At 49.2% G+C, this 26921-nt stretch overlaps 2 protein-coding genes across 7 annotated transcripts in view; one reads left to right on the top strand and one right to left on the bottom strand.

Annotated features, from left to right (window-relative positions):
• The window catches only part of Rangap1 (Ran GTPase activating protein 1), a 187870-nt gene that overhangs the window by 99109 nt on the left and 61840 nt on the right, over positions 1-26921 (bottom strand). The window lies entirely within an intron of this gene.
• On the top strand, positions 1864-26211 carry Tef (TEF transcription factor, PAR bZIP family member). 4 transcript variants are annotated; one of them, XM_059247955.1, is made up of 5 exons: positions 1864-2015; positions 14824-15141; positions 20983-21203; positions 22761-22919; positions 22998-26211. In XM_059247955.1, exons 1-5 carry the CDS (start codon positions 1913-1915, stop codon positions 23061-23063), a joined length of 867 nt encoding a protein of 288 aa, XP_059103938.1. In that variant the 5' UTR covers positions 1864-1912; the 3' UTR covers positions 23064-26211. The 4 variants fall into 4 exon arrangements, with proteins under 4 accessions (XP_059103938.1, XP_059103939.1, XP_059103936.1 ...); XM_059247953.1 differs by lacking the exon at positions 1864-2015 and adding an exon at positions 11422-11656; XM_059247956.1 differs by having other exon boundaries at positions 1865-2015; positions 22761-26211.

The following is a 26921-nucleotide window of genomic DNA, read 5'->3' as shown; positions in this document are numbered from 1 at the left end:
AAAAAAAAAAAAAATAGCCAGGCAATGGTGGTGCATGCCTTTAATCTCAGCACTTGGGAGGCAGAGGCAGGTGGATCTCGGGAAGTTTAAGGCCAGCCTGGTCTACAGAGTGAGAGCCAGAGATGTTACATTGAGAAACCCTGTCTTGAAAAACAAAAACAAAAACAAACAAAAACAGGGGCTGGAGAGATGGCTCAGTGTTAAGAGCATTGGCTGTTCTTCGAGAGGACCTGGGTTCAGCTCACAACTGTCTGTAACTCCAGCTCCAGATCTGATTCCTGTGGCCTGCTTAGGCAGCTGCACTCACAGAAATATACCCACAAACAGACACACACACCTACAAACAATTAAAAATAATAAAAATGGATCTTTAACAAAAAGGGGACCATGGTAAGGGGAGGGGATGAGAGAGGCTCTATGAAACGAAAGGAATTTAAGTGAGGGGTTCGAGTGCTCACCCAGCACGCACAAAGCCCTCAGTTCTATCCCAGTCCTGGAAGAAAAACAAAAAGGAAGCCGGGCACTCATGGTAGTATGAGCCTAATCTTAGCTACTTGAAAGGCTGATACAGAAAGATCACAAGTTCAGTGCCTGCCTGGGTTACAGAGTGAGTTCTGGGGTTGCAGATTACCTAATCTATAGTATGTAATAATTTTTCAGTAAGTTGGGGAGGATCCCTCCGGAGGAAGTAGTTAAAGAATTCACTGAAGACTTGGGGCAGGAGTAGCCAGCAGAGGCACTGGGAGCATTCTGTGTAAAATGGGATTCTGGAAAGCAGCCAAGGATCTTTGTGGAGATCAGCCACAGGGCAGAAACCAAGAGCCTCGGAAGCAGGCCTGAAGGGGAGTTACTGTGTTCAGTTTTGGAGCTGCGCCCCAGAATCACTTTCTGCCTTGTTCAAGAGTCCACAACCTGGCATCTCTGTCTAAACCTGACCCCTGTGGCATCACTCTTGGAGGGATGAGGACATACAAGTCCTTGACTTCACCCATACACATTCAATGTCCTGGGAACCCCAGTGCACCCGTGGGAAAAGAAGGGCCTATGGTAGGTGGCCAACTGCCACTTAAAGCTCCGTGAGGGCCAAAGAAGCAAGCAGTCAGTCACTCAGGACAAGTCCGAGCCAAGCTGGCAGAGCTGTCCCCTTTCAGGAGTGCCCACCCTGCCAACCGTCCTAGGGACCTTCTTTCCTCTTCTCTCCTCCCTGAGAGTGCAGAGAGCTTCGGAGAACAGGCTTCAAGGTCTACAGATGCAGAAAGGCCCAATTATGCCCCTACACGAACACGTACATGTCTTACAGGGCTCCTGTACATGGCACATGTACATTCAAACACCCAATCCCTTGGGGCTTGCAAGCCCCCATGTGAATGCATGGTGCCACTACAGGTTCTTTTTTGCTGAGCTGCTGGTGGTGAGGCGGGGGTCTTGTCTGTCATCCTTTTTTCCTGCACCTGTGATCCCAGCTCAGGTTCATTTCCGTGATGTGCTCTCCAGACCTCCCCCACCCCTCAGCTCCTTGTATGTGCCTGTGCTCACTCGCTGTGGGCGTGGAGCTCGGCTCACCATTCTCATCCGGCAGCCCTGGTTATGGCTCCCAGACTGGGGGAGAACTTCCCTTTGCAAAGTTAGATAACAGGCCAGGTTCTCTGTCAGAGGATTGGCGCGGTGGCTCCACGTGCTGCAGCTGGCGCAGGGCCAGGTCCTCCCTGCCAAGCAGCGGGAAGGGAAGGCCTGGCTGCAGCCGGAGCTGGCAGGTGGCCGAGCTGGGGGTGGACAGGCGGGCTGGGGCTGGGGCTGCCCATTGGCTGCCTCGGGCTCACACCCCGCCTGCCTCCCTAGCCTGTGGCTCCCTAGCCAGCCCCTGCCTCTCCAGCTGCTTCTAAACTCCGGAGCAAGCACCTCCTGCTGGGCCATGTGGAGCTGCCACCAGACTGGAGTGGCCCCTGCTATGGACATGCCTGAGACCCTCAAGTCCCTGCTGGAGCACTCTTTGCCTTGGCCAGAGAAGAGGACAGGTAGGAACACAGGTGGTCTATACCGGCAAGGGACCCAAGTGCCCAAGGGGTGGGAGCAGGCACAGGGACAGCAGCAAGATGGGTGAGGAAGGGCTGCAGTGCAGAGAAGGACCCCAGGAGGTGTGTGTATGTATGCCACATCAATTCTGGGGCTGCCCCCATACCTACTGGCTTTGGGCGCTCTGGACAGCGTGCACTACTGACAGGTGCTGTGCTCACGTGGACAAGGACGGGACCAGAGTGCCTGAAGGAATCCAGGAAGCTGATTGCTTCTTAAGCTCCCTCCCTCTGCACGTTGGGGGCGAGCAGACGAGTGGTAGAGCTGGTAGATTTGGGCAGCAGCCGCGTCTGGAGAAGGGCTTTCTGCGCCTGCCACTTGCTCACTGCTGTAGGGCTGAACTCATGGATGGGTTGGAAGCTGGTTATGTAACAGTACCACAAGCCCCACGTTCCTAGGATACCACAGGCAACCCCAGGGCTAGGGACAAGCAGTAGAGTGGAGTGAGTGGCTGAGGGGCAGCTTGGGCAGCCAGTACCAGGTATCTCACAAGTCTCCTGGCAAAGTTAAGGGCTTGAACTGCTTAGCTTTGGGGAGTTGGGAAACTAACTTGGGGTACTCTCTCCTGATATTTATGTCGCCAAATCTCTCAGGCTCATCCCAGGTTCTTACTACCGTTATCAAAAAATTTTCCCACGGTGCTGGGGATTGAACCTTCTGAATGCTAAGCATAAGCTTTGCTACAGAGCTGTGCCATCAGCCCCTCCCCGCTGCCTTTAGAGGAGACCACCCTGTCTCTGCTGCCGGGGGACAGGAGGTCAGGGTGCCCCCTTGGAACTTTTGCAGACATCTGTCTCATTCTGGGCTGACATCGGACACATCTCATCAACCTGCTGTCCTTGCAGGACTTGTTCCGGGAGGACTCTCCAAACTTTGGAGCTGGAGGACAGCTTGGGACTCCTTTCACCCTCTGGGGCCAGAAGCGGGCTTAATTTCTTTAACTAGGGGAAGGCAGGACGGAGGCTCTGATCCTGGGAAGTGCTATCTGAGGTAGAGGGTTTCCCCAGAGCTCATGGCAAGGTCCTCAGAGGGCTCTTAGGGATCTTTGGACCAAGGCCCTTCAGACCACAGCCTGTGGTTTCTTTCTTTTCTTTCTTTCTTTTTTTTTTTATTTTGTCTTTTTGTTTGTTTTGTTTTGTTTTTTTGTTTTTTCAAGACAGGGTTTCTTTGTGCAGCCTTGGCTGTCCTATAACTTGCTCAGGCTGGCCTCGAACTCACAGAGATCTGCCTGCCTCTGCCTCCCAAGTGCTGAGATTAAAGGTGTGCTCCACCACTGCCCAGCCTGCCTGTAGTTTCTAATGCTGGGCATTTATACGTCCTCCTAGACAGGTATCGGGGAAGGTGATACTGCATCCAATGGCACAAAGGACACCAGCTGCTGACCAGGAGAAGCCCATATCCCTACATATCCCTGAGAGAGCCCCCTGACAGATGAGCCTCAGAGAGGGTCCATATCTACAAACAGGGCACCGACAGCTTTCTGCTATCTCTGGGTGGCCTGTGTGGGTGGGCCCAGCTGGAAGGCTTTCTGAAATGTAAGCAGAGCCTTTCCTTCCCTGCAGGTACTAGGGAAGATGATGCAGCACCCTCATGACCCCACCCAGTTGTCCCAAGATGCCTGTTGCTCTGCAGACAGGGTCAACTCACAGATGGGTGGGGAAACATTCTTGGGGTTGGCTCAGGACATTGCTCAGTAGGGTATGTGAGACTAACAATGCCTCCCAAGTGTGGTAGCAACTGCTGGTTACTGGCTCCCAGCTGTTACACAGAGCCTTGGGAAAGCTGAAAAGTCCCCATCCCTCATGGGCAGTCAGGGCCCATGCTTAGGGGAGACTTGCCCAAGGTTTAAAGCAGAGCTTTGCCAAGATCTAGTAAGTTCTGCCTGATGACTGGTTAGCCCCATTTAGCTGGGTCTTAGTCTAGGGTCACCTCCTGTTACTTCATGTGGCACTTCATTGAAAATCAGAATGTGCCATCCCACAGGACTGAGAGCAGCTTATGGCTAACTGGGGAAAAAATCAAGGGGGAAGTGGCGGGGGAGCCAAGTATGTCACAAAGCCCCCATCACATTCCTGTCTATACTCCCCAGAGCTCCCAGCCCCCCCCCCCCCCCCCCGGGCAGGTGCACACCCACCACGCTGAACCAGAGGCCCAGCAGTCTTGTAACAAGTACTTTACAAGTTCCTGTTGGGGTTGGTTCTCCCCACTTCCCACCACTCTGCTTTGGCCTCTGTGGGAGTCAGCAGAGCCAGTAGCTTGCCTTTCACCTCCATGAAGGAGCAGGTTTCTCCTGGAGGACCCTGCAGCCCTTCCTTCCCTTTCTTCTCTAGCCCAGACACACTGCAGCACAGCCAAGTCACATGCAGGGTGCAGTTCAGTTCCAATGGGAAGGAATTTCAGAGCAGAGCAATGCAGAGTGACAAACTCCAGGTGTGCCCTCGAGGAGAATGCTCTCCCTGCAGCAGCATGCTCTATTTTCTAGTTCAAAGACACTTCCCAAGATCCACATGGAGCCCCACTGGCAGCTCCAGGGCCTGCTGCAGCCTGCACAAACGTCTGCCTCTCCATGGTCCTCAAGTAGGTAGGCCTTCCTGATCAGTACTGACCACACTTGACACTCCCTTGGTTGTCTGGTGGTCCTTATTCTGAGCCACAATTCAGCCAACTTACCTACAGACTGAGAAATCCATGAGCGAAAAGATGGATCCACTCTCCGAGCTCTGACTCAGTTTCTCACCTCTGAACCTATGAAGACCATGCTTCCTGTCTCTGCTCTTGTACTTTCCCCAAAGATTCTCCAGTGCTCTCCATCTCCTGCTTCTTTCTTCTTCAGCCTCTTGAAAGATCCTGAGTCTCTAAATCATCTGATTAGCTTCTGACCACCGACTTCCCTACCTACAGGGCCTCGGCTGTGCTCAGTGGCACTCTTATCCATCTTTTCGTCTTCTCCACCTATCCAGGCCTCCCTTTACAGGAGCCTGACATGCTTTAAAGTTAAACAAGGTCTTTACTCTGAGCTGGGCAGGGAGGGACACTTCTGGAAAGGCAGCAAGAGGCAAAGCCTTAAACTCAGAGTCAGGATGTGATCCTGCCTTAAGAAAGGATGAGGAATACCTATGCCACAGGCTCGTCGCCAGGACTAAATGCGCTGTCCCACATGGAAGTATTTCAAACTGTAACAGGCCAAGAACAGTGTGGCCGGCTTGGTGGTTGCTCTTTCTACCTATAATCTGACCCTCATTCCCTTCCTTCCTATATTGGCAATCTGATCTCCATTTCTTTATTTTCACCTTCCTTTAAAGAACTGGATGTTATGAGATTATGCACACACAGAGCTGCTTCCTTAGAGGTGAGACTCCTGAGGCATGACACCATTGAACCCTACAGGACAGGTCAACAGGCAGAGTCTTAGGGGTACTTGCTGGGTTACAACAAAAGGATCCAAGGGAAGGGGCTCACTCCAGTTCTCTTGGTGAACTGAGGTAAACAGGTTTCAGGTGAACTACCTGCAGCCTGGGCTGACCCAAACTTGGTCTGAGTAGAGGTCTGTATGGGGACTCACACAGCCTGGGAAGCCAGAGAAAGCATGGTGTTTGCTCAGGAGGGAGAAAAGGACGTGGGGCCTTCTGTGTGCTGGAGATATTGTCATTACTCCTCACTTCAGTCTGCCAAGTGGTGCATCTTCCCGTCTTTTAATGAAAAATGGACTCAGAGCTTGGCCACCTCAGGGCAAATCGGTGAGTGGCCTTTTCCTTCCTCCTGAGGAGCCCAGGGTCTTGTTCTCTGTTCCACCCTACCCCCATTAGAAACATGAAAACACAGCTTCATCAAGTGCCAGACACTGATGGCAGTGTCGGAGGCTCCCTTTCCAGGTGACTTTGCATCTGGCCAGACCCCAGGTGAGGCTGCTGAAGGGATGACTCTGGAGCATGCGCCACCCGCTCCTACATCACTGTGTGCAGCAGCACGGCAAGGCAGTCTGGTTTCCCATCCTACCGATGAGAACACTGATGATCCAGGGTGGGAGGGTCCCCCAGCCCCTGTTCCAGGCTCATGCCTAGCCACAGAATTCCCTGGTCTCTGGAGCCATGTGGTATTTCTTGGTCATTCAGTTATTCATTATTAGCTTGGTGAGCATTTGCTATGCTTGTGGCTCAGGCATGGATTAGACAAACACTGTCCTTGCTCCACTACAGCTTCAACCCAGTGAAGAAATACAGCAGTCATGGGTCCAGTTGGCCTTTCCAAGGGGTGACACTTGAGCTAAGACCTGAAAAGTGAGGCGGAGCTAACTCTGTGAGGAGCTCTCAGGCTGTGGGGAAGCACCTCAAAGGCCTCCCCTTGGTCTGCCGAATAAAAGGCCACTGGTGCCACGGAAGGTGAGCCATGGGGAGAGAAACACTAGCGAGGTTGGAAAGATCCCAAGGAGGAGACCTCAGAGGCTGGGCCCTACAGCCTGCACCTGCTTCTGCATCAGCACCAGGACTTCGGCTAGGGAAAGCAGAGTGTCAGGCAGTGAGGGTTCAGACATTATTGTGGTGGGGGAGGTTTCTCTCCATGGTCATGGCACTCTTGGGGCAGCTCGTGTTATCAAAACTCTGGGAGTGTGCAAAACACAAGCCAAATAGGAAACTAGGATTCTTGAGAGTACTGAAGGGAGAGGCAAGAATTTAGAAAGAGGCTCCACCCTCCACTTCTACCCTAGAGCACACAGACCAAAGTACAAAGCACAGACGCACAGTTTCCCGGCCACAGGTATGTGGGCCTCAAAAGAGAGAGCTGCTGGCAAGGCTGGCGCTGGAAACTTGCCGAATGGCTCATGCTTGTTCTTCCAGATTCCACCGCAAGCCAAATACATGACTGTTATTTCATATTAATAACACACCAAATGTATACAATTTGGCTTTAAGATGTTTTAACCTTACCAACTCCAAGCAAGGAAAGCAAGCCAACAAATATTTATTACTACTCTGAACAAAGCACTGTGCTTGCCAGCTGTTAGTATTGGGACAATGAGTCTTGGCTTTCTAGAACTCAGTGAAAGCCTTACCATCAGCCTGCTTTTGCTCATTCCAGGTTCCTTTGCCGTCTGTCGGTCCGAGATGCTAAGTAGTCAAGACCACTGTGGCGTTCAGGCTAATGAAAATCACATGCTTGGCATATGCTTCACTCAATAGAACTTGGGTGGATCAGCAGGTTTCCGGCTGAAAAGAACAGAATCTAAAACTATTCAGTCTGGCAAATAACATTTCTTATTCTGTTCTGATGCTGGTTTAGACTCTGTAACCTATCCTTACGTTCGCAGCCTCATCATCATACACAAAACAACTCCTGAACCAACACATCCTGAACGGAAGGAAAGGGGCTAGATGAGTGCGCACCCACACACCTCACATACTACTCTTGTAGTAGGTACCTGTCAGTGCTTATCACAGATAATTTTACACAAAACCCCCTACTCGATAGGAATCTCCATCCCCTTCCCAGAGGAAAACCACTGGGGCTTAGAAGTCCTTTGCATGCTGCCATAAGCAGGGCATTGGCTCAAAGGAGAGTCTCCTCAGGTCTGCCTCTCAAGCCCAGAGTTATACTGGTCCAGACACCCTGAGGTAGACACTGGACTGGAAACCTATTGTTGGCCAGACATGGTGGCAAATACCTTTAATCCCAGCACTTGGGAAGCAGAGGTAGGTGGATATTAGTGAGTCTGAGGATAGTCTGGTCTACAAACAGTGAATTCTAGGCCACAGCAGAGCTATATATTAAGATCCTGTCTCAATCCCATTCCCAGTAAAAATAACAAAAACAAAAACAAACAAACAAACAAAAACCTATAATTGACCAGCAAGATGGCTCAGTGGGAAAAGGCACTTGCCACCAGGATTGACAACCTGAGTTTTACTCCCTGGAACCCAGCTAAAAGGAAAGAAACTACTCCCCAAAAGTTGTTCTATACCCTCCAAACCTGTGCCATGGCACATGTGTGCACACACACAATCAATAAGTGATTAATTAATTGATAAACTGGTATTAGAGACTACAAATGTAGCTCAGTTAGTAGAGTGCTTGCCTATCTTGCACAAAGCCTGGGTTTGATCTCCTGCTTTCTATAAATTGGTGCCTATAACCCCAGCACACAGGAGGACCATAAATTCAAGGTCATCCTCATCTACATATCAAGTTTGAAGCCAACCTAGGGTACAACAAACAAACAAAAAAACTCAAACAAACAAAAAAAAAACTCAAAAATTTGATACAAAATACTGTGATGCCACATCATACCTTTCTGTCTTTTTTTAAAGACAGAGTCTCACTATGTAGCTCTGGCTGTCCTGAAACTCACTCTGTAGACCAGGCTGTCTTGGAACTCACAGAGATCCACCTGCTTCTGCCTCCCAAGTGCTGGGATTAAAGGTGTGTTCCACCACACCCAGGTACCACATACTTTTAAAGTTTAACCAGGTACTAACATGTTCTTAGGTAGTCTATTTCTTTATAAGGCTCACACATCATGGCAATTAGCAAATTACTTCTCATAACACTTATTCCTCTATTGTGAAAAGAGGCAAGGTCACAATTATGGCCATAGCAATGACAGAGGACAGCAGCAGAGAAATGCAGCTGGGGTTCTTGAGGTCAGCTGGAAAAGGAAGAGAAAGTAATGTCCCTGTCTTTAGGACAGTGCTGACTGCTGCAATTCCCCACAGCTTGCAAGGAGGCACTGCAGGGCCTGTAATGCTGCTGAGGGATTTTGAACGTCCTCCTTTTGGTTATCCAGAGGAAACTCCTCCCTTGGGTGTCAGTAGAAGAGAGACTCAATGCTAGATCAGTTTTTGAAGCCTCAACCTGCTACCTTCATGCATCTTAGTCACTGGTCTACTATTAGGCGAGTGCTCCAGGTTGGCTGCTGGATGTAACAGTCATTATCTACCTGGGGGTTATCTAACTATAACTAAAAAGGGAAGAATAGGGAAGGGGGTAGGGATAGAAACAGGAGTGGAAATCTTTACTTCTCCCTACCTGTCATCTTTGTTATAAACAGATAACTTGCCACTTATACCTTATTAATCCTCCTCTAGCAATTTAGGAATTGTTTTTCCTTCTCAATAATGTAATATTTAGCCATGAAAATATACATTTAAGTCTAGTCTAGCAAGGTCCTCTATAACCAAACTAGCTGGAGATTCCTATTTCTTTTAAAAAATATTGTTACATTTTACTGTGTGTGTGTGTGTGTGTGTGTGTGTGCTCATGGAGGTCAGAAGACAATTTGTGAGAGTTAGTCCCTCCTGCCATCATATGGCACCCAGGGATTGAACTCTGGTTGTTAGACTCGACAGCAATCAACTTTACCCCAGAACCATCTTATTCACCCAGCTTTTCTTTTCTAGAGTTTCGTATGTTGCTTCATTTATTTAGAGCTGTTCTTTTAAATTGTTTCTAGATCAGTTTCTCCTAAAGATCTAGACACATACAGAATTCCTGCTAATAATTCTGCAAAACATAGGTTTTCTTTTTTGTTGTTGTTTTTGTTTTTGAGACAGGATTTCTCTGTGTAGTTTTGGTCCCTGTCCTGGAACTCAAACTCACTCTGTAGACCAGGCTGGCCTCAAACTCACCTCCCGAGTGCTATGCCACCACCGCCCGGCCAAAACATGGTTTTCTATGCAGTTCCCTTTATATCCATCAATTTTAATTAAATTAGGAAAAGTGTTTACACTGCAGGCTAGATCCTGCCTTATCCCCACTTCACACATAAAGAGAAATGAAACAATGGTCTGGAGGCATCAGATGCTGAAAGTGATCAACATCTAATTAGTGTGGCAGCAGAAACTTAAATTTGGGTTTCAAATTTGGGTTTCAAAGTCCATCATCGTGTCCCTATCACTACCCAAAGTCCTTAATCTCTCTCTCTTTAGGCCTACTCAGCTACTCAATTTCATTTTCCTCAAGTTCTAGCAAAATTCTTATTCCATGCGCTTTCAGCTGTCTGCTGCTGCTGCATTCTGCACCTACCGCATGAACCACAGACTGCCTTTCCGCCAGACTCCAGCTCCTCCTTCGGAGGCAGGGAGCCATGGGAGGGACACAGTATAAACAGGCCAAGTCCCGGCCCCTCTGAGAGCTTAATCCCAGAGCGTCTAGTGTTGTCTGGGCTTGAAGCCGAGTATGATTTGTACTGCAAAGAGGTACAAAGTTCTGCGAGCCGCCTTGAAGGTCTGTGCACCCCTTCATGACGCATAGGTTTCCTAAGGAACCCAGACAGCATCGATATTTTTTAAGAAGTGGGTCTCCCACAAAATGCAAGATTGGTAGTTTCTGTTTTGTTTTGATTCTAAGAAAGGGAATTTTTAATTCTAAGAAAGGGAAATCTGATCTGTAAAAGTGAATTTGGGGGTGTCCCAAACTGTGTTGACTCTCTAGTTCCATGTTGAATTTTAAGACTAAGGAAACGGGCTCCAGCGGAGCAACTGGTTTTCCCAAGGTCACAGTGAGCAGCTAGTAGTACGCAAGTACGTCGCGACCCTAGTCCGGGGACAGGTCTCAAGAATGCGCTCCCTACGCTAGTGTTTATCCCGCTGCCACGCCAGCTCCCAATCCCCAGATCAGTGGGTAACTTGACACCCGCTTGAGCAGCTCCGCCAACCTCGGGGCGCGTGGGAAGGGTGCTGGCCAGGTACCCTCGTCCCAGTCCCCGGACCCCGAGCAGAGTCCGCTGAGCAACAGAACAGAACAGAACAGGCCAGGCCAGGCCAGGCCAGGCAAGGCCCAGCCCCGCCCCGCCCCGCCCCTCCGCGCCGCAGCCGCACGTGCAGAGCCTCGTGCAATCGCGCCGGCCCCGCCCCCTCGCCCCATTGGCTGCCTTGCGCCTTTCCCTCGCTGCCCCGCCCCTCGAGGTTAGACTCGGCTGCCGCTCCACGTGACCCTTGGGGCTGGGCCGTGGCGCCCAGTCCCGCCTCCCTCCCGGGTGGCTTCTCTGAGGGGAGGAGGGAAAAGAGGCCACGATGGACTGGGAGGAAACCTGGAGTCACGAAAGTGGTGGCTAAAAGGACACGACTGACCAAAACGAAGCGAGGAGCTCCACAGAAGGCCACGGTGCTCCCGGGCGGGCGAGGCTATGCGCCTCACCTGGCCCCGCACGTGTCTAGCTCGTTTGGCCCCCACAGCCAATCCCGGCTCGAGGAGCTGTGCCCGCCCTCACGCAGAGCGCACCAATCGGAAGCCACGCTCCGGGACGGCCGGCCTGGCCTCATGAATAATGAATGAGACGGGACCCGTCCGCGGGCGGGGCAGGGACGGAGGGAGGCGGGGGTGCGGTGGCGCGTCTGCGCAGTGCTGCCCGTGTCAGCAGCTGCGGCGGGTCGAGCCGCTCCGGCCCATCTCGGGGTGCGGGCGGGGGAGGCGAGACGCAGGAGCGGGGCTTAGGGCACGATGTCCGACGCGGGCGGCGGGAAGAAGCCGCCTGTGGAGCCGCAGGCGGGGCCAGGCCCGGGGCGTGCTGCTGGGGAACGGGGCCTGTCGGGCTCCTTCCCTCTGGTCCTGAAGAAGCTGATGGAGAACCCCCCGCGCGAGACGCGCCTCGGTGAGGGGGGGGCGGCTCGCGCGTGTCTGGGGGCGGGGTTTCTGCAAGGGCGGGGCCTTGTGGGGGCGGGGCGGGTCTGGTCAGAGGTCAGGGTGAAGTGGTCCAGCGTAGAAGGGCTATGCGGGTCAGGAGATGACTAGGGCCCTGCTGGACTAGGCCTGGGGTCGAGAGAAAAAGACAGGGGGCTGTCTGGAAAGGACAGGTCAATGGAACTTTGCAAGGAAGCAGCCACTTAGATCGGGCTCCAGCGGGGCTGCCTGCATCCAAATCCCTAGGAAGCCGCTTGCCTAAAATGCCGGTTCCTGGGCCTCACACAGTCAGCGGATCCTGGGACCGAAGCTTGTATTGTAAGAAGCATCCCACTGCACCACCATGGGTGCAGAGCCCACCACCAAAGTTTGAGAAGCACCAATCAGTGTAGCAGATGGCCTTCGTATGTCTTTAGCCCGTCTTGGAGGAGGAGGATTCTTCCTCTCTGGGAGTGGACATTGAGTGGGTCTACCGTGGTGCTTTACTGGAAGTGTGTCGCTGGGGTGCAGATCGGGGAGGTGATGTGCAAAGAGGGTCCGCGGTGTCTTTAAGGGGATGAAGGATGGGTAAAGTAGAGCTGGGACGAGGGTTAGAATGCAGCCACTGAGGCCCTTCACCTGGTTAACAATGGCAGGACCGGGCTTCATAGTATTGTCCAGGCCACAAGGGTCCCTGGGGCTTTGTGTGGAAAGCAGGCTGAGCCTGGGTATTTGGCCTGGAACAGCAGCGGGACTGCTACCTATTATTGTACTGTCTAGGTGCATTGAGGTGTGTTTTCTGTCTGAGACCTTTGCATTTTTAAGAGCTCAGTGTAATTAGGGAATTTGGGAAGGGATAGGCTTTGTGTGGACCTCTTGTACTGACAAATTCATTTCCCTTGCTAAAATGCCATGTCTCTTCTTTTCCTGGGTGTGTTCTGAGGCTGCTGTGCTTATGGTTGTCAGTGTTGGGTTATAAATAGCTTCCGCTCATCAGGTGAGGCTAGGTTCTCTCCTCCTGCTTCAGGACCTCATGTGCATAAACCCTTTTGTTTGTTTGAAGATGATGCTTTGCTCCAGATCTGAGAGTAAGACAAACAGCAAGTGCTCACAACTGGCAGCTCTTGCTTAAGATTACCAGCGAGCAGTGGTCCATATAGTGATTTTACCTTACATTTGCACATGCTCGCAAACATCTTGACACAATCTTATCTTGTTTAGCTTATTATCTACACTCTGCAGATGAGGAAAGTTGAGACTCTTGAGAGGTGCAGATGCTTTCTCAAGGTCACACGGGTGGGCCTTCTGGCTCTCGATTTGGTGCTCTTTCTAGTGTATCAAGCTGACAAGCACTGGTGTCAATCCTGTGACTTCAGTACTAAACATGCCAGTCGTTTACCTTTTACAGTTAATCTAAAACTTCACCGTACAAACACTGAATTAAAACAGCCTGACTGATTGCCGTGCTTGCTTTGTAATCCCAGCCCTGGAGAGGTAGAGGCAGGGGGACACTGGTTCAAGGTCATCCCTTCTGTACATCGAGTTTAAAGTCAGCCTAGGCTTCATGAGACCCTATCTCAGAAAAGCAGAAAAAAAAATAGTTTTAACTGCTTTGGTCAGGCAAAATGTGGAACTTCCTGTTGCTTGTCCTTCTGTAAGGCTGCTTTTTTATCTCCTCCCTTCTCTTACCTCTTTTGATCCCAAGTGACCCCACCCAACTGGTCCAGTCATTTCTGAACAGAGTGTGGAGTCAGAGAGACGAGCAGAGAAGCCATCTGGCCCACCCAGTCCACAGGCTGGGATTTTTGTTGCTTCCCAGTTGTTTTTAAATCAAAGCCTGATTAAAAAAAAAATTAAAAAGGCAGTCGTAGGAATTCAAGTTAAATCATATTAGAAGCCATGAGCAAGTTCTGTTTGTGAGAACCTCCATCTCACTGAGTCTGGTCATTTTTATTGGACTAATAGGCTGCCTTTTAGCTGTCTGGTCTTGGGGCCCAAGCATGACTGCTTTATCTCCAACATAATAATATTTGATTTCTTTTTTTTTTTCACTTCTAAATCCAGAGTTCAAAGTTGTCTCCCTCAATTTTGAAAACCCATTATGAACTTGTCATGATCTCATCTCCCACTTCTCTGATTAGCCTCCTTGTCACTTGGATTCTCTCCTCTTGTCACGTTTCTCTAGGCTTTTTTTCCTGATTGCCCTCTCGCGGATATCCACATGCATAACCTTTGACTAAGACAGGTGGGATCTGATCTTCACTAATTGATTTAGCTCCACTTTGAATAGGAACAGTTTTCCTCCTTCAGCTCCACCCTTCTCCATCCTCCCGGGAAATCTGCCTCCAGTCTTTCTGCTTATTCAGGGAGAGAGGCCTTCTGAATTGGTTGCTCTGAAGAGAGCTCCGGGGCCTCTCAGTGAGGACACCTGAAGCCAATGTGTCTGAAAACCCAGTACTCTCCAGTTGTTACACAGGTTCCCATAGCCGCTGTGTGCTTAGCCGTTTTTGTTGGCCCCTGAAATCTGGAACTAAATCAGACACAGTCCCTACCCTTGGTGACCTCACAACAATAAAGAATGTGTACTGTGTACGGCATGCTCAGTAGTGTGTGTTTTCATGTTACCTCTGAGGGTAACATGTGAAAAAGAGGGACTTAATGTTTATTGACAGTGAAACACATGGAGGCTCCCGTCAAATAATGTGGATCAGGTCACATGTCTGCAGGAGCCGTAACTAGAGGGAGCGGGACAGGGGAGCCCAGGAGTTACTGGCTAGAGGGCCTCAGCCCTTTCCACACTAAGATATCAGGGAAGGTCAGAAACACCACTTCCTTCCATGTAGCCTCTCCTGTAGATGCCTGCCTACAGCCTATTCTGCATTAACTCTGGGACTACCTCAAGCCTTGGAGTATGCAGCTAGCATTCCAGAAAGGCCAGACCCAGAAGAGAATGTGGTGCCACCCCAGAAGGAGACCAGCCTGCCTGGTTCAAGCACCAGGTTATAATGGGAAGACAGGACATGCTCTTGAAACATGTATGTGGGATGTGGATTGAAACAGGCCTCTGAGAAAGATGGGGCTTCTCTGAGGCTCACTGCCCTGCGTCTGGGATGAGTTAGTTACTTTTGTGTGGTGTCTCATCACAGATTTTGTTTGCAGATAAGGAAAAGGGGAAGGAAAAACTGGAGGAGGACGAGTCGGCAGCAGCCAGCACCATGGCGGTCTCTGCCTCCCTCATGCCACCCATCTGGGACAAGACCATCCCCTATGATGGCGAGTCCTTCCACCTAGAGTACATGGACCTGGATGAGTTCCTGCTGGAGAATGGCATCCCTGCCAGCCCCACCCACCTGGCCCAGAACCTGCTGCTGCCTGTTTCAGAGCTTGAAGGGAAGGAGTCTGCCAGCTCTTCCACAGCATCTCCACCGTCCTCCTCTACTGCCGTCTTTCAGCCCTCAGAAACCGTGTCCAGCACAGGTTGGTGACAGGCCTTTGTCGTCTAAGGAGCCCACTTCCACTGAGTTCTGCTGTGTCCACACTCCCTGGGTGCCCTTTCTCTGAAGCAGGTCCCGATGGACTGCAGATTAGAGAACCCCTTGCCCGTAGTCTCCAGTACTGTCCGTGAGGCTGGGATAAAGCAGTCGTTAGGCCGGCACCAGTTGGCCTCCCTCTGCGGGGGACTGCATATGCTCAGGATGGTGGAGGGAGCTCCCAGGCCGCAACTCGAAGAAAAGAAATCCCACTCTGCGTTTGATACTGTTCTTTTATGTCAACGGTATTTTGGCCACAGATTTTTGGCAAGTTTAGGCAGTGTTATCAACACTACTGTTGTCATTCTGACTGGGAGTGCTAACATTTACTAGGACTTACTCTGTGCTAGACCTTAACAAAGAGTCATCGAGACGATCTTACGAGACTATTCAGCCTATTATCCCTGCTCTATAGTTGAGGAAACTGAGGCACAGAGAAAGTGAGAACCTTGCCCAAGTCACCTGGCTGATAGGTACTGAAGTAGCACTGAACCCAGGATGCTCTTCTGCATAGGCAGGTACCGCTTAGGCACTAATACGAATACCATTTCCACTGCTCTACAAATTATCTTCAAGACCTAAAGGCATTTTTTACTGTTTTGGTTTGGGTGTTGGTTTTTTTTTGTTTTTTTTTTTTTTTTGGGGGGGGGTTTGTATTTTCATATCTTAACATAAACCCACCAGGAAAGATGTGTCCCCTGTTTGAGAAGCCACAGAGACATGGGGGCACATGTCTCCTGGGACCCACACCATGAAGCTCTCAGGGTGTGTTTTTGTTTAATTTTCTAAGGGAAATTTTTTTTTTTTTTTTTTTTTTTTTTTTTTTTTTTTTTGGTTTTTTGAGACAGGGTTTCTCTGTGTAGCTTTGCGCCTTTCCTGGAGCTCACTTGGTAGCCCAGGCTGGCCTCGAACTCACAGAGATCCGCCTGGCTCTGCCTCCCGAGTGCTGGGATTAAAGGCGTGCGCCACCACCGCCCGGCTAAGGGAAATTTTTTTAAATAAAATTTAAAAAGTAAGAAGTTGGAGTGTATATCACAGGTAGAGTATTTTATTATATATCTAAAATATTAAGGTCTTCTTTTTAGATCTGTTATTTTTAATTATGGGAAGCAGATATGTGCACATGAGTGCAGGTACCTGTGGAGCCTAGAAAAGAACACTTCATCTCTTGGAGCTTGAGTTACAGGATGTTGTATGTTGTCTGACAGGGATGCTGGGAACTGAACTCAGGTCAACTTCCAAAGCAGCACATGGTCTTAGGCACTGTATCTCTCTGGCCCCAGTACAAGAGTTCAAAAACAAAACAAACAAACAAAAACCAGAGGGAGCAGATTCAGTGTCATATACCTGTAATTCTTGTTACTCATAAGGCTGAGGCAAGAGGATCACAAGTTCAAAGCTAGTCTAGATAACATAGTGAGACTCTGTCTTAAAAAAATAAAAGAAGGGCTAGAGATGTAGCTCAGTGGCAGAGTGCTTGTTTAGCACTCTGGGGTTCTGGACTGGAGAGATGGTTCAGTGGTTTAGAGCACAGGCTGCTCTTCCAGACCATTCAGGTTCAATCCCAGCACCCACATGGCAGCTCATAGCTGTAACTCCAGTCCCAGGGGATCCAACACCCTCTTCTGATCTCTGTGGATACCAGGTATGAATGTGGTATACAAACAAACTTGCATACTCATAGAATAAAAATTTTAAAGCCTTGGGTTTCTTTCTTAGCACTTCAAAATAAATTTTAATTAATTCAATAAAAATTAAAGATAGAGGAAATGGGTGGGAAAGATGGCTCAGCCCCTAAGAGCACTTGTCCGGAGTTTGTTTCCCAACACCCACATTGTGGCTCCCAACCATCCATAATACCAATTCCAAGGGGTCCAACAGGCATGGTGGTGTACACACATGCATGCAAGTAGAACATTTATACATATAAAATGAATCTAAAAAAGGAAAAACAGGGGAGATGGTTAGTCGGTAAAAATGCTTGTTTCAGTGTGGACATAGCACAGTGTGGGCATGTCAGTGCCAAGGAATCAGATACTTGTCAGCTGGCCAGTCTGCTAGAAGTCGGTAAGCTCCAGGTTCAGTGAGAGACCCTGTCTCAAAAAATAAGGTAGAGAGGATCGGTAAGATGGCTCAGCAGAGAATGGAACTTTCTCTGAAGCCTAATCAAGTGCTGGGAATCAACTTCGGTCCACTGTATGTGTCGAGGTCAGAGGAAAACAGCCCAGGCCCCACATGGTGGGAGGAGAGAACCAACTTGTGCAAATTGTCCTCCGACCTCCACATGTGCAATGTGACGTGCATGCAGGTGCACACATATACAAATAATTAAAAGTTCAATGAAAAAGATGGAGTGATTGAGAAAGATAACCAACATTAACTTCTGGCCTTGACATGGACATTCACACATGTACACATATATCCACACATACGTACATCACACATTAGAATTTTTAAAAATATTTTACATGTGGAATTGACATGTAAATTGTGTCAATTAAAGATAGGGGAAATGGAATGGAGAGATGGCTTAATCATTAGGAGCACTTACTGTTCATGCAGAGGACCTGAGCTTGGTTCCCAAAACCCACATTGTGGCTCTCAATCATCCATAATACCAGTTCCAAGGGATCCAACAGGCATGTATATAGTGTACATAACATGTATGCAAGTAAATCACAGAGATCTGCCTGCCTCCTGAATGCTAGGAATAAAGGCATGTGCCACTATGCCCAGAGTAAGAAAGGATCTTTTTTTAAAATGTGCATTGGTGCTTTTGCTTACATATGTGTCTCTGTGAAGGTGTTGGAGCTCCTGGAGCTGCAGTTACAGACAGTTGTAAGCTGCCATGTGGGTGCTGGGAAGTGACCCTGGGTCCTCTGGAAGAGCAGCCTGTGCTCTTAACCACTGAGCCATCTCTCTAACCTCTAAGGGCGATTTTTAATGAAGTATGTATATAAAAGTGTACAGTTGGGTGGATCCTCACAGAGTGAACCACCCATTTCAACACTGCCCAAGTCAGGGTACAGAACTGTGCTGGTATCCATGAAATGCCTGTGACTCTGGACATTCGTCTTCTCAGAGTTAATCACTATTTCTTTCTATCACCAAAGATTACATTTGCTAATAGCTGAGCAATAGAATTGTCCTCTGTTTGGTTTCTAAATATTATAAGTGAGCTCCAGATATCCAGGATTAATGACAGGATTATCACAACTTTGAGTCAAGCCTCCTTTATAAAATAAGTCCTGGGCCAGCCTGGGCTGCATATTGAGTTCCAGGACAGCCAGCCAGAGTTACACAGAGAGACCCTGTCTCAAAAAAAAAAAAAAAATCCTCGATCGTTATGGTCAGCAAGATGTCAGTGGGGGGTGCTTGCCATCAAGCCTGGGTACCTTGTGGGAAAGAACTGACTTCCCCAAACTGTCCTCTGACCTCCATGTTTGTACAGTGGTGTGTGTGCACACAGGCGCATGCATGCACACACACATAAACACATAAATAAATGTACAGAAAGTTGAGCAGAGGATGCAGTGCAGTGGTCAGGTGTTTCCCTTACACTGGGGAGTCCCAGGTTTAATTCCCAACACCATACATACACATACAACATTCATTGTAAGTTCATTGCATTACTACTCCTGTTTATAACTTTATACAGTTTTATAATACAGATATAAATTATGTGGGCATTAAAATGCCTTAATATTAATAAAAATATGCTGGTAATGGTGGTGCACACCTTTAATTCTAGCACTTGAGAGGCAAAAGCAGGCAGAGCTCTCTGAGTTTGAGGCTAGCCTGGTCTACTGAATGAGTTCTAGGACATCCAGAGCTACATAATGGAGAGACACTGTCTCAAAAACTGAACAAAAATAGTTTCACAGAACATATTTAATGGAAAACTGGGTATATTGGTCTATACCTGTAATCCTAGTTCTCAAGAAACTGAGGCAGGAGGATTGCCATGAATTCAGGCCAGCCTGAGCTACATAGCAAGGTACAAATGAAAGTGGAAGTCTTTAATTTTTACATTCATTTTCTAGAGAAGGCATAAGTAATATGTACACTTTTGTGTCTGACTTCCTTTATACAGCATTTTTTCTCAATCATCTTGTCCCTGTGGGAGAGGTTTGTTAATTTTCATTGGTAGATAATACTGTGTGAACACACCACAGTTTAGCCATTTTGCAGTTGAAGGACAGTGGGGCTCACTATATAGTCTAGCTGGGGTTCTGAACTATGCTGCTATGAACATTTGTGTGCCTGTCTCTTGGTAGATACATGCATATATTTCTCTTGGACATTTACTTAGGAATAGACTTTATTATATTAGAGAGAGAGAGACAGGGTCTTATGTACATAGCAAGTAATGACCTAGAGCTTCCGATCCTCCTGCCTCCACCTCCCCAGTGCTGGGATTATAGGCTTACACCAACACACTCAACCTAATCCAGCTGAAAACCTAAATTTGATCGTGCCATACTTGTACCATGAACATCCCAGTGATTTCCTCATTTCAAGAGAAAAGTCTGTGTCAGCAACATCAGCATTTAGGGCAGATAATTTGGGGGGGATTGTAGGAAGATGATTGGTTTTTAATTTTTATATCTTTTGTGTTGTAGGGTGTATAGCAGCCTTCAGGATTCTATACACATGCCAGTTGCACCTTGAAGTCCTGATGTAGCCAGATAGTTCCTGTAGGGCAAAATTGTCCCCTGTTAAGAACCATGGCTTTGCAGGGCAGTGGTGGCACACGCCTTTAATCCCAGCACTCAGGAGACAGAGGCAGGTGAATCTCTGAGTTCGAGGCCAGCCTCGTCTACAGAGCGAGTTCTAGGACAGCCAGGGCTACACAGAGAAACCCTGTCTCAAAAAAACAAAAAAGAACCATGGCTTTAACCTCTCTGTTACACTGTGTTGTGTCTGTCAGGACGCTACCAGGGATATAGTTTATATTCAATAATTATCTGTTGGCTGAATATTTGGTGTACTGCTATTGGTGTACTGCTATTGGTAGCATTGAACAGGTAGGACAAGGGTTCAGTTTTCTTTTAACAACTCTTATCTCAACACACAACCTTTGAACTCTAAAATTGACATTAATCCAATGTTTACCTGTAAAGCAGCCATATGGAATAGGAAGAGTAAGGAGCCAGAGTCAGCCAGGCCAAGAGTCACATTTTACTTCAGTTATTTACCTGTGGGGTGTTGGAAAGCCCGTAGCATTTATCTGGGCCTTGGTATCCTTTTGTGTGAAATAAGAGTTACCACTCATTTCCTTTCCGTTGTGAGTGAGTGAGTACAGCACCTGCCGTGGGGGCTGCACAGCAGAACCCATGCAGTTCTCAGCCTATGTCCTCACCCCGCTGTTGTCATGGGGACATTCGGCTGGTTTTCATTCTTGGACTGCTTGAGACACAGGAGGTTGAGTGGTATAATGATTCAGGGTTTTGCTTACCATTTCTTGGGGAAACAGAACACTTAGAAAATCCTGTCCATTTTGAGGGACTCTTCTTTGGTGTGGTCTGTTCCTAAGGGGGAAGGATTCATGGACTGGAGGTAATTGAGTAGTTGATCACATGCTTAGCCCTGGGTTTGATCTATAGCCCACAAAAAAGGGAGGTCATCTTAGGAACTGAACCACGTGTGCCTGCCTGTCTCCCTTTAGGGCTGGTGATGTGGTTTTCTTAAGTGGCAGTGGTCTGTGGGGCCTCCAGGGTATCTGGTGGGGTGACATATTTTCTCTGTCCAGTGAGATGCTTCTAGATCTTTGGCCTCTGTCTTTCAGAATCATCCTTGGAAAAGGAGAGGGAGACCCCAAGTCCCATCGACCCCAACTGTGTGGAGGTTGATGTAAACTTCAATCCTGACCCTGCTGACCTGGTCCTCTCCAGTGTGCCAGGTGGGGAGCTTTTCAACCCTCGGAAGCACAAGTTTGCGGAGGAAGACCTGAAGCCCCAGCCCATGATCAAAAAAGCCAAGAAGGTCTTTGTTCCTGATGAGCAGAAGGTAAAAAAAAAAAAAAAAAAAAAAAAAAAAAAACTTTAAAGGCACAGCAGTGGCTTGAGAGTCTAGGGTAAGCTGTGGCATATCTCAGCAGTACAACTCAGTGGCATAGCTTGGCAGGACAGTGCTTGCTGGGGACACATGAGGCCCTGAGCTCCATCTCTAGGGAGCTCAAGTGTGGTGGCACACACCTTTATTCCCAGCACTCAGGAGGCAGAGGCCAGAGAGAGACAGAGAAAGAAACTAGAGTAGGGTTCTCCATATAAAAAACTCATGTGTGATTTTTTATATGGAGAACCCTTCCTGTTATGGATACCACAGGAGTTCTGTGCTTGGAGCCACATCAGCAACAATCTGATGGGAAGAGATGGTTAGGTGTGGCTTGGCCTCAGTGACTCTTTGGGTTAGTGTTCCACCTCGCTGGCATTAGTCCAGCCATCAGGAAGAGAAGTCACTAGAGCACAGAAAGCATGGTTGAACAATTTCAAAGGACAAAAGACACCTTGTAGGGCTGGGGTACAGTGGTTCTCAACCTCCCCAACACTGCGACCCTTAAATACAGTTCTTTGTGTGTGGTGATCCCCTACACCATAAAATTATTTCACTACTATTTCATAAATAATTTCCTTCTGTTAAGAAACATAATGTAAACATCTGTGTTTTCCCATGGTCCTAGGCAAACCTGTGAAAAGGTTGTTTGATCCCTCAAAGGGGTCACAACCCACAGGTTGAGAAACGCTGTCTTAGTGGGTAAAGCATTTACCACAAAAATATGAGGACCTGCCTGAGTTTGCCACAAAAAATCAAAACCATAAGAACCCATGGGAAAGCTGTAACAGGTAGTGTGTGTCTGTAATTCCAGTGTTCTTACCGGGAGAAAGGAGGCAGAGGTAAGAGAATTGCTGGACCCTCTGGGCCACTAGCCTGCCAAACACAATGGTAAACAACAAAGAGACCATGTCTCAAGATGGACAGTGAGGACTGACACCCAAAGTTATCCTCTAACATCCACACATGCACCATGGGGCACACCCCTTCTCTTCCTCTTCCTGCTCCCTCTCTTTCTTGTATGGTCTTGTAGAGTCAGGTTTGAGCTCAGGGGACTGCACCTATCTTTGGCTTTTGACCACCACTAAGCATGGTGTGGTGGCACAAGTCTTTAATCCTAGCACTTAGGAGGCAGAGACAGGCCGATTTCTAGGAGTTCAAGGCCAACCTGGTCTACGTAGTGGTTTCTGGGACAACCAGAACCATATAACAGAGACTCTGTCTCAGAAAGAGGTTGGGGGGCGGATGTTAACCAATATGCCTAAAGGAGGCAAGGACAGAGCACCCAGCAGCACACTGCCTGTCAGGGAAGATGCTTGCTCCCATCATGCAGCCTGCCCCTCTGAAGACAGGGCAGTATCCCTGGTATAATGGTCCTTTTCTAGGGTCCTATCTTTAGTTCTTACCACAGCATTGAACTGTGGGGTAGGGAGTAGACCTGGGGGGTAGGAAGGAAAGCTAAGGTTCCCTCAGGGGGAGCACCAGACACCCACAGAGGGCACTTTCCCACAGGATGAAAAGTATTGGACAAGACGCAAGAAGAACAATGTGGCAGCTAAACGCTCCCGGGATGCCAGGCGCCTGAAGGAGAACCAGATCACCATCCGGGCGGCCTTCCTGGAGAAGGAGAACACAGCCCTGCGGACGGAGGTCGCTGAGCTTCGCAAGGAGGTGGGCAAATGCAAGACCATCGTGTCCAAGTATGAGACCAAGTACGGGCCCTTGTAACCTGTGCCCCTTGCCCCGCAGGGCACTGCCTGCACTTCAGACCTCTGCCTGGGGCTTCCTGGACCCCACACTCGTGTGGAGACTTAGGACTCTTCATGGGCACATGGTGGCGTACCTGCTCTAGGAGTGTTCACGTCTCAGCTTCATTATAACATGGCCAGCACACGTGGTGACTTCCCCAGGGGACCAGGCTCCTCTCTGATGGGGAACATGAGCGAATCTATGTAGACGGGTAAATGGCCCAAGTTTCTCTTCTTGGATGTCCCAGCCGAATCAGAAGGGACCTCTGCAGTCCAGATCTCTCTTTACAGAGTGCTCAGGCTTTCCCAGCCTTCCTCAGTCTCCAGTCTGGACCGACAAGGGCTGTCTACAGAATGAGTCATGATTGTTGTCACCCTAATGTTGTCTCAGGTAGCAGGTGCATTTTCACTTGGGGTGTGGCTGTCATGCACCTCACCCTCCCCAAAAGAATCTTTGAGAGAAACATTCATTCCCATCTGTCTCAGAGCCAGGACACACTGACACTCTGTTAGTGTGTGGAGGATGGTGGGCCATAAGAGTGGGGTCTCTGCATAGCCGGGAATTGGGGTGGGGCTTGGGGCTTTCAGCAGAAGTACATCCTACCATTCTTAGCTCCCATATCCCTTTTAACTTGTGGCTTTCAGGCCTGAAGCAGCCCTGGGATCAGCTCCCTCTACATCCCACTTGCTATGGAAGAGACATTTCCAGGATGGCTGGTCTCTGGGCTCCAATTGCCAGCATCTAAGGCAGCCTTTGTATCTCAGGCCAGTCTGGAGGCTCCTGACTTCCGCTTACCTAGCTTCTGGTTATTTTTACCCAGGAACCATTCTCAGATCTTAGGTTTAAAAATAAATCCCATCACCTAAGAAGCTTAAGCTTCCTAGCCCAGGGTACCATTTCTGCATGGTATTTAGGAAACTGGTCTCCAGTCTCCTGTTCTGGGTACCAGAGCGAGGGGCTGTCTCTTGAGACGCTCCATTGGTTCCTTGCTCCGGCTCACTGACATGTCCCAGGCCAGACTCTAGTCTCCCTGAAGACAGAAGAGGGCCTTTCACTTCACAGATCAGAACCCCTCCCCGTGAGTGTCAGGGTGCAACCTCATGGGAGTTGTTGCACTTGCCAGAGTCACAGTACAGCTCCCGTAGGACGGCAGGCTCTGGAGACATTTACACTGGCCTGGAGTTCCTCAGTCTTGGTCTCCGGAGTCGGGGGCTGCCCACACAGGTCTGGCCATGGGTGGAGTGATTCCTGCAGCTTTGGCTTCCTCTGCCTCACAGCTGTACCTTTCTCTTCTGTTGGGCTGAACTTGTGCTCTTCCTCTGGCCGGAGGACTGGCTGAGGGAATCATGGAACCCTCTGCTCATGTGGGTCAGTGAGGGCACCCTTCGGGAGGGTGTGTTTATTTGCTCAGGGTGGGCAGCCTGTGTGAAGGAGACAGAGGTGACGAGGGTGCTTTATTATCCTTAACACTGGCTTTATTTTCAATGGTGGCTTAGTTTGGGGCCCCAATCTTTTAAGACTTTTCATAATGATGTTAAGACCAGGGCAAACCATCTGCTGGCCATGGACTGCAGCCAGGAGATGCCCTGCCCCTCCTGGGACCTGCACACCACCTCTCGACAAAGGTCCCTGAGGCCAAGGGAGGTCTCCCTCCTTCTAGGTCCCTGACTTTGACTTTGTGGTTCTGTAGGAACCATGTGCACACTTGTCACTCTGTTGTAACCACAAAGGGCAGTTGCACCCAGCATGTCAGTGTCCTGCCCCAGCTGCCTGCCTCCCACCCACCCGGCACTCTCTGGGCCAGCTGTTCACCCAGAGGCAGTTCTTGCTTCGTTACTGGTGGACAAGCCTTGAGCTAAAAGGCTCTTCGTTCTCTTTGGCTAGAAAATGTAAGGTTTGTGTTTTCTAAGTTTTAGTTTTTAAGGAATGGATACTTATCTCTGGATGCCATCTGTGTTCTGACCCCAGTGGGTGGGTTGGGGCTTAATGTCTCTCCCTTGGTCCTACCTTTTGCCTTGTGGTGCCCTCCTTTCCTTCCAGAAGTCGGGGGGTCTGGCTCCTCCTAAAGTACTTACTGGGAAACCGTATGGCCGCTCGCTTCTTGGAGAAGCCTTTTGAAAGTGGCAGGTACAGGAAGGAGCATGCCTGGAGGTTGATGTCCTGGAGAGAAAGTATTCACAGAGGGGCCGCTCCTCGGTTGGCTTTCGGACCCAAGGCCGTGCAGAAAGAGTTGATCTCTGGGGTTTGTCTTGCCGTGAAAGTCTCCTAACTCCCTGTAGGAGCTGATGGCTGAAGTCTGAGGCTCTGGCACTCAGCTCTTTGACATCTTGTCAAGAGAAGCAGGCTTGAGAAGCCAACTTCTGTTTGGCTCTCCATGGGTTCACCTTGGGATGAGAAGTGCTCTCACTTCCTAAGCGACCTGTTCTCAGCTGTGGGAGCCTCCTTGCAAACTCAGAAAAGATGCATGAATGAACTCGAATGCTGCAGGAGTGTACATACAAGAAATGTCTAGATAAAAGAACTATACATGTTTGGAGAGAGCCGGCCATCCTGTGGAGGACCTGCCTCAGTCACCTTATTCTTGGCCCAAAGGCTGAGCTTTGTGGGTCTGACTCCCTTGGTTGGGGATGGTACTAGGCAGTGACGCTCCTCGTCCACAATCCCTGCTGAGAGGGTGCTGTGGCCTGCTTTCCACTCAGGCAGCTCCTCCAGTCCTCCAGCCTGGGGACAGATGTGAAGCTCTCCAGTGGCCCTGAGAGGTATGCTCCCTGTAAGGAGGAGCCGTGGAGCCCCTGGTTTCCAGGGCTAAGCCCCACCCACAGCTTCTTTAACATCTGTTAATTAAGTGCAATAAATTTTTCTAGAAAAAGGCAAAGATGATTTCCAGGTAGAGATTGCTGTCTTTTGGTATTGGGATGCCAGAACACCACTTGGTTTTATTTTTCTAAGTGCATGTGATTGGTAGAGTGTGTGGGGCTCTGCATCCTCCCTGGGAGCCACATTCCAGCAGCCCCTCTCCCTACCTTTGTTGGGGAAAGAGGCCAGGAGAAGACCCCTCTGTCCCAGCTGCAGAGGTAGAAGCAGACAGCAGCCCATTGGCCTTGTGTGTGTGTGTGCCTGTGCGAGTGTGTCACGGCTGCTGGGCCGGAGGGTGTGGTGGGGGGAAGTTGGGAATGTATCCTTTTCAAACAAATTAAATATTTTGAGACGAGAATTTGGCGATGGTCTTTTATGTTATTCCTCTCCTTCCTTTCCTTTCTCTGTGTGTTGGCATGAGAACCAAGCCAGACAACTCTCTCTTTGGAACCCCAGGCAGCACCTGTCAGTACCGGTTAGATAGCCTTAGCCGCGCCCCCAACTCCTCTGTGCTTCCGCTTCTTCAGCTCTCAGATCAAATCCCTGCCCTGTTTGTCTCGAGAGAGGACACACACTGGAGCAAAGGTAGTTCCAACAGACTGATAGAACCAGTAAAAAGACCCGGAACTCAAATGCCTGGTGGCAACTGTTGAAAAAAGATGGACTAAGAGTACAAGTTTAGTTCCCAGAACCCATTTCCAGCCTAGAACACCTCTAATTCCAGCTCCAGGGGAGCTATTCTGGCTTCTGTGTGCTCCAGCATGAGAGAGAGAGAGAGAGTGTGTGTGTGTGTGTGTGTGTGTGTGTGTACAATGAAATAAATTTTAAAAACTAACAAAGCTGAGTGTAGTAGTTTGTGTATGTAATCACAACACTCCTGCTGAGATCAGAGACTCAGAGGAAAACCAGCAGGTGAATTAGCCTGGAGTACACAACCCAGAAACAGGAGAGACTCTGTCTCAATTAGGTGGGAGGTAAGAACTGACTAGTTAACATTGTCTTCGACCCCCACATGCATGCTGTAGCATGTGTCCACCTACACTCTCACACACATACACCATAATCATA

Source organism: Peromyscus eremicus, chromosome 20 (genome assembly GCF_949786415.1).
Source record: "Peromyscus eremicus chromosome 20, PerEre_H2_v1, whole genome shotgun sequence".
Lineage (NCBI taxonomy): Eukaryota > Metazoa > Chordata > Mammalia > Rodentia > Cricetidae > Peromyscus > Peromyscus eremicus.
This window is presented reverse-complemented; position numbering and strand designations above follow the sequence as displayed.

Bases quoted from the DNA above. Each gene is read 5' to 3' on its own strand.
- Tef (XM_059247953.1), top strand. From the start codon at position 11,506: ATGTCCGACGCGGGCGGCGGGAAGAAGCCGCCTGTGGAGCCGCAGGCG. The intron at 15,142-20,982 runs GTTGGTGACAGG...TCTGTCTTTCAG, and splicing joins AGAAACCGTGTCCAGCACAG to AATCATCCTTGGAAAAGGAG. The intron at 21,204-22,760 runs GTAAAAAAAAAA...ACTTTCCCACAG, and splicing joins TTGTTCCTGATGAGCAGAAG to GATGAAAAGTATTGGACAAG.